Genomic DNA, 7756 nt, shown 5'->3' on the forward strand with positions numbered 1-7756 from the left:
TCTAAAACACACCCCGAAGACTAGTTTTGATGTAACAGATTTCGGCTATACTAAAGTCCGAAAAATGAAAATGACGCATTTCCGCAGGAAAATTTTTGTATATTTTTTGTACTCCTAACGCCTTCTAGAACGCATATATAAAGTAATTTTTTATATAACAGATTTCAGCTAAACGAAAGTTGAGCCCAATTTGACTTAGTTGTTCCAGTAGCGCATCTGTATTTTTGATATTAGGTAATTATATTTACTTACTAATTTTTATCAAATATATATTTTTTGCAATTCTAATAAGGTATTTTATAAGAAAATAATAATTTATGCAAAACGTCATATTAATATGCATCACGCACTTTAATAATAGGTACAATGCAAGCTTGTGTACCTTGGTGTTTATATACTTCCTTCCTGAATATATGTAAAACCCATAGCGATTTCATTATAATAAAATAGTACCTACCTATCACACGGTCTGTAATGACTACCATATAAAATTTTAAATACTTATTTATAAACGCCTTTCCTACAAGATAAACTATTATTATTATTGTGTTATTAATATTACAGTATAATCTAACTGTAAATATCAACATAATTTTAATAATATATACAAGTTTAAGTAATGAACTGTTGCAATATGTGTGTGATTACTTAATGATTAGAATAATAAGTTTATCATGCGTATTATAAATGGAGAAATATATTGTCACAGATTATAATATTGTTTTCAAAAGTAGCCACCGTCAAAGACTTATTCAATCAATTGATCTGTTATCAAATACAAGGAAAAATAAATTTTAATTACCTATAATAATTTTTTTATTTATAACAACCTTTTGCACAATTTTTACTTCACCTGGTTAAAAACACTAGTAAAAGAATTCATACAGGGTCCAGCAATAGCGCGCCGAGCATCTGTAGCTCCTAGAATAAAAAACTTGTGAATTTTGTTGTGGGAAAGTACAAACCTAAAGCATAAAGTATGTACTAGGATGTATTTCGGGAAAATAGTTTAACTTCTATAGGGTGGCTTAAAAAAGTGTGAGCGGATATGAATGTTTTTTTAAATGGAACACCCTGTATATTATAGTAGTTTTGACTTCCTTTCAGATCACTATGCATAATCTTAAGATATGAGGTTATATCGATAGTTTCAGAGATATTAATAAATAGATAAAAATATATATACAGGGTGGCGCACCTCATTCGCCTCGGTTGATTATACGAAAAAGGAATGATGTAGAAACAAAATATTTTTTGAGTATATGTGGGAAGGTAATGTGCCGAATTTAAAATTATTTTGAAATGTACAGGGTATGTCAGAACTAAGATACACACCAAAGTGTTATATTTTTTCTTATGGAGCACCCGGTATTTTATTTCATATTTGGATCCGTGGACACAAAATAAGGCATTTATTATAAGTGTAAAATATGTTTACAAGTTTTGGTTTTTGAGACATTTAAAGATATTGAAATATGCATGCTATAATAAAAAAAATTGTCAACACCCTGTACATTGCTTTTCACAATTAATTCTTGTGCTGACCTTTAAGCCAAAGAAATAAACTTTATTGAAAAATTTGATTGCTTCGTTTAATGTATACAGGCGTATCAAAAATTGCTTGTCTATTTTAGATATTTATTTTATATAAAAACTTCGTTATTTCAAATACAACACCCTGTATTTTTTTAATTAAATCAAAGCAGATTCAAATGCTTTTTCAAACTATTTTAGGGTTTCCTACATACCTATGACCATAAATGTATCGACAATTTGACTCTCGAAATACCAAGTGTGTGATACCAAGATACACCTAATAGAGATATTAATAGCCCCTCCTCCCCCAGACAACTTGTGCGGGTCGTTTAAAAACTGGTTTTAACCTCAAAACAATATTAACTTGTGCGGGTCGTTTAAAACTGGTTTTAACCTCAAAACAATTTAACCCTAAAAATGTATGTCTAGTTGCGGCACTGATTGGGTGTATCTGCGAAACCGTTAAAAATTTGAATACTTTAAATACAAAAAAACCTTTATGTTTTAACTCTCCATCTAATAAAAAAATAATATACAGGGTGTAGAAAACAAAAAAAAATAATTTTATATTTTAGAAAGTTTGGCGTAGAATTTTGAACACCCTGTATGAATTAAGATTGCAATATTTATAGCTAAGTAAGCATAGACTATCTAAAGTAAAAACCTAATATAGATAGATTGATTTTTTTAAAGAAGGTTGAAAAATATATTTTTTTTGTTTATTTATTAACATCTCGAAATATATTTACTCATATCTGACTCGATGTAAAGTGATATGAAAGGAAGCCAAAAATGCAATAATATACAGGGTGTACGTTTAAAAAATTCATCCCAATCCACTCACACTTTTTTGAGCCACCCTATAGAAAATGTTTTCCTGAAATACCTCCTTGTACATACTTTAGGTTTGCACTTAAGCAAAATTCTCAAGATTGTTATTCTAGGAGCTACAGATACCCAACGCACTATTGCCGGACCCTGTATAAGAATGATTTCTATAAAGCAATGGTAGACAGTGGAACAGTGGAATTTTGTTATCATATTTGACCTGTTTTAGGCAAAGTCACTGTCAATGTCAATTTCAGAGATCAATCAAAATCAAACGTTATAGAATTCACGCCATACAATCTAGTTTAAATCTAATCGTTTCGGTGTTCTCTATAAATTACTATGTCTCTTCAAAATCAAAATCAGAATCACTCGGGCCAGCGATCAGCCAAACGAACCAAATACTCGAAAGATCCAATTGACTTCTGCAAAGTTGGAGGACTGGCTCATCACTTGGCTACTTTGAGGGAGGTGATCATTATTCCTTTGCTTCATAGCAATGTATTTGCTCATTTCAATATGAAAGCGCCTAGAGGAGTATTGTTTTATGGACCACCAGGTACATTTAATGTTTTTAAATAAGTCATAACAAATTTAGGCCCATTTACCTCTATAAAAACTAAGTCCGAATTCAGCCTAATACTCTCCATGCCAATTTTATTTTTTAGTTAATTTCAAAAGTGGTAGCAAACTAGATTTGAGGGTGTCTCACTTAGGGGGTATAAAATAATGTACATGTACTGCCAGACGACTGCCAATGACGGCGAAGAAGACTGCCTCATTATGTCTGTTATATAATGGTATTATAAAATGACTTTCAAGAAAATATATACACAGGGGGTCGAAATTGGTCTATTTTAACAGAGAGCCTATTTCCTAACTAGATACAACAAAACCGACATAGATGTCATGGGCTCGATTTCTGAGACACGTTTAATGGCATAAACTGCCTGTTGATTTTTTCTGCCAACTGAGATACAGGGTCTTTTTGATTTTTTTACCGTTTGAAAATTGCCTATAACTTTTTTTATTTCGCGGGAATAATAAAATTCTGTAAAAACGTTCTTAGGGCACTTTTTTAAGCACAATCCAGTGGCGTCAGTCAGTTTTCTCTGCTTGCTCTTTTTCTTAGAAATAATAAACAATATAATTATTTAAATGGAAATCATAGTTGGCTATGAACCTAAAAAAATGCTGGTGTTTAACCCTTTCCAACGATATACAGTTATGGGTATCTATTTCTAAGAATGAGAGAAATATTAGGGGGGGGGGGTTATCTTTATATCAAAGCGGGCCTTTATTTTGTGTTGACCTAGTTGCCTAATTATTTTTTATCACAATTGAATACTCTGTAGTATCATTTATCTGCATAATTAAAGACTTTTGAAAAGGTAAGTCAACATTCTATATTAGTATTACCAATTACAATTAAAACGCCAGGATTACAACTGAACTATTAAATGGAGAATTTAGAGAGAATTGGGTTGGAAGAAGGGGCCCCATATTTTAGCCTGCTAGGTCCTGTGATTTAACTTCTTTCGAGTTTCTTACGCAGGAAATTAAAAGACTTAAATAAAAACAATTGGGACGAGAGAAGAATTGTAGAAAGCTATTAGGCAAACATTTGGTCTTTTGAGTTGTAACTTTGTGCGTAAAGATGTTTATTATGTATTCAACAAGCAGGTGCTCAGTTTAAAGCATCTTTTAATTAATTTTTTAGAAAACTATATTCGTCACTCAAAAAATACCGTTTTTGGATTTGTTCTTTGTTTATTGTATCGATTTCAATTGTAATTACTAATACTAATATTAGTTAATTTACCTTTTCAAAAGTCTTTAATTATGCAGATAAATAATAATATATAATATTAAATTATTGTCGAAAAATAATTCGGCAAATAGGTCAACACAATACCAAGATCCGCTTCGATATAAAGATAATAAACCTAATATTTCTTTTCATTCTTAGAAATAGATACCCATAAGTGTATATGTTGGAAAGGGTTAACCGTCAGCACATTTTTAAGTTCATAGCCAACTATGATTTCTATTTAAATAATTATATTTTTTTATTATTTCTAAGAAAAGAGCAAGCATAGAAAAAACTGATTACCCCACTGGATTGTGCTTAAAAAAGTGTCTTAAGAACGTTTTTACAGAATTTTATTATTCCGCGAAATAAAAAAGTTATAGGCAATTTTCAAAACGGAAAAAAATTCAAAAAGACCCCGTATCTTAGTTGGCAGTGAAAATATCAACAGACTGCATATCAACATATGCCATTAAACGTGTCTTAGAAATCGAGCTCATGACATCTATGTCGGTTTTGCTCTATCTAGTCAGGAAATAGGCTTTCTCTGTTAAAACAGAACAATTTCGACCACCCTGTACATGTAATTCCAACAGTGAAACACCCTTCGACTAGATTATATCTTTGTCCCAGGTTAAACAAAAAAATGAAAATTGAAAAAAAAATGAAAATAACATAGCATAAAATGATCTCTTTTTATCCTTCAGGAACTGGAAAAACCTTGATTGCTGCAGCTTTGGCGACAGAGATAAATAGGGAAGGAATCGGAAAAGTGGCATTTTTTGAAAGAAAAGGCGCAGATGTCTTGGATAAATGGGTTGGAGGCTCAGAAAAAAACTTGAGAGACTTATTCGACAAAGTATATATGATTCCGCAACCACATATGCGGCAGTCGGCGATTTCCGAGCGCTCGTCAACTTCGCCTTTCCGTCCACACATGCGGGCATCGCCGCTCTCTGATAGCAAGAACATAGAGACTAGCACTCGTTTTCGTCGCCGATCAAGTCGCTGAATTCCAACTTCCCTGTCCACATTAATCGGAGATCGGCGCCGAGCGAGCGCTTGGAAACCGCCAAATGCCGCATGTGCGGTCGCAGCATGATGTGAATCTTCCAGAAACATCAATAAATTATTCTTTTAATTTATAGGCTACCAAATCAAGGCCTTCCATTATCTTCTTCGACGAATTAGATGGTCTAGCTCCAATCAGAGACAAGCAAACTGATCAAATCCATTCCAGCGTTGTAGCGACTCTGCTAGCTTTAATGGATGGACTGGATAACAAACCAGGGCTTATAGTAATAGGAGCTACTAATAGGATAGAAGCTATCGATCCAGCTTTACGCAGACCAGGAAGGTTCGATAAAGAGATGTACTTTCCTCTTCCTGGAGTGGAAGCGCGTAGAGAGATTTTGGAGGTAAGGCCAGTGTTTTATTGTTATTAGCAGAATCTTCCACTTAATCCGTAATTGGTGGTATCTTCATAAGTCTACCGCCTCACATACGGTTATTTGTATCCCGTAGGACGACAAAAATTAAATTTCTGCTTATCCCAAAAAAACATGCCGTTTATAGATAAGTATTAAAACATTATAATTTTATTTGCGATAGCGCAAGTTATAGTGCTGTTTAAAGATACACTTTTCTGCATATTATTTTAAACATATTAAAATTGTGTTTGAACTTTTATTAAAAAATCAGTGTGTTGTTATTTTATGATGGTATTGTTGAAAACACTTTATAATGGATTTTGAAGCTTCAGGTATGTAGATCTTAAAAGCATTATTGCAATAATTTACGGTGGCTACAAGTTCGAAAAATCCAGGTTTTGGTAAATGTGTTTAAAAAATAATTTTTTTGTTAAACATCATGAATTAAAGAACAGGTACAAAAAAGTTCCGCCGAGTACCGTTTGCATTTTAGGTTCAAAATTTTACTTAACTCTTACAATTTCATTATGCAAAAAATTAGCTATCCCAATTGAGCCTTTTTCCAGAAAGCCTTTTACTACTATCTGCAAATAGAGAAACATTATTTCTGGTGCTGCAAGGAGAAAGCTTCTTTACATTATCTTCTTCAAAGTGCACAGAACGAATCCTAAAATATGCGAAAAACAAATTTAGTGGTCGAATTGACCTATCTTTGAACTTCGAAAAGCAATTGAAAGGTGTGATGAAGGTTTTTGTGTCCAAATTGCTTTAGAGATGGAAAGCATGTAGAAAGTTTCCAACTGGATTTTTGAAAAGGAATGCTCAGTGGCTAAAAGGGAGTTTAAAGCTGCCTCAAATTGCTCATACTGATTGATTTACTCATACTCATACTGAACAAACAGGATTGGCAACGTCAAAAAGGGGCAAGCCAAAAAAGCCCTTTGCTGAAAGTTCTTTAAGAACAAAACAGAGAGACGTCAAACATCTTGTTTCTCAAGTACCTTTGGAAAAATTATGTTATGCTACTGAATCAACTTTGATTAAAGGCGGGTAAAGAACTGCCTCGGGCCCCATAATATCTTTTTGCCGAAAAACGACACAAAAAAATGAAAACCCTTTGTTCAAGATGTCATAAGGAAGTTACATCTCCCCGATAATGTTGCTGAAGTGCCAATGGACAGAGCTGATAATATCAATGATGATAAAATAGAAGATAGCGATGATTCAGAATGATTCTTGAGGTACCTACATCGTTTTCACCAAATATTTGACACTTAAAGTAAATCAATGATTTTAATTATTACTTAGATTATGAAACTATTAATTTTTCAGTAGAAAATATTTTTGTCGTCCTAAAGTAGACAATTTGCCGTATGCCGTCTGTTGAAGTCTAGTGCTTGTGCTTCATTAGCAAAACTTTGCTCGCCTTTTATGAAGATTTCAGGAATTCTAGGTATCTTTAACCTGACCTCACCAGTTACGTAACACTTCGCGCTTTTTTCTGTTTGCGAGTATTGCTTACTATGGAAAGGTGTTTATGAAGTGATCCTGGTTCTAATCAGTAGGCTACGTCGGTTTTGAAGGAAAATGAAACAGTTTTATCTGCAAAGGAAAGGAAAAAAAGAAATCTCTACGGATTTACCTCATATGGTCTCCTGTGTCCCCAAGAAAAGTAAGCATGTACTCTTGTTTCTTCAAATCACCATACGAAAGCGACCGAAAATTCTAAAAGTTGGAAATCATTGCTTTTGACAATATCACGAAAGGTGGAATTGATGCGATAGACGCAAAGTCTACGTTCTACTCAACAAGTCATTGTATATACTTAAATTATTAATTTTGCCAATGCTGGAAGTCCAAATATAACAAGGCTACAATATATAAAAAATTCGTGCCAGAAATCTCGTGGGAGCCTTGGATTAAAATCGTAAATAAAAGACTTCTCAATAAACAGCATTAGTAGAATACTGCAAAAAAAACTATTCCAGCATGAGACTATACTGGAATTAGATAAACAAGTAAGATGCTGGAAGTGTCCACCAGGCACTGACCGAAAGACTAAAAAATTTTCCCATACCTCCAGTCCAATTTGAGGAAGTTGCACAATTTTAATGTGTCGAGTATGCATATAATGATGGTGTAGATTTTAATA

General features: G+C 33.1%; 1 protein-coding gene across 1 annotated transcript; it reads left to right on the top strand.

Annotated features, from left to right (window-relative positions):
- Window positions 1–2602: 2602 nt before the first annotated feature.
- LOC115886885 (ATPase family AAA domain-containing protein 2-like) lies at window positions 2603–5592 on the top strand (the record flags this gene model as incomplete). Its single annotated transcript, XM_030906211.1, has 3 exons — window positions 2603–2923; window positions 4882–5033; window positions 5323–5592. Coding segments are annotated over exons 1-3 (639 nt in total), but the record flags the coding sequence as incomplete, so codon positions are not given.
- Between the last annotated feature and the right edge of the window lie 2164 nt (window positions 5593–7756).

The sequence above is a fragment of the Sitophilus oryzae genome, unplaced genomic scaffold (assembly GCF_002938485.1).
Source record: "Sitophilus oryzae breed Bouriz unplaced genomic scaffold, Soryzae_2.0 scaffold_49_pilon_pilon, whole genome shotgun sequence".
Lineage (NCBI taxonomy): Eukaryota > Metazoa > Arthropoda > Insecta > Coleoptera > Curculionidae > Sitophilus > Sitophilus oryzae.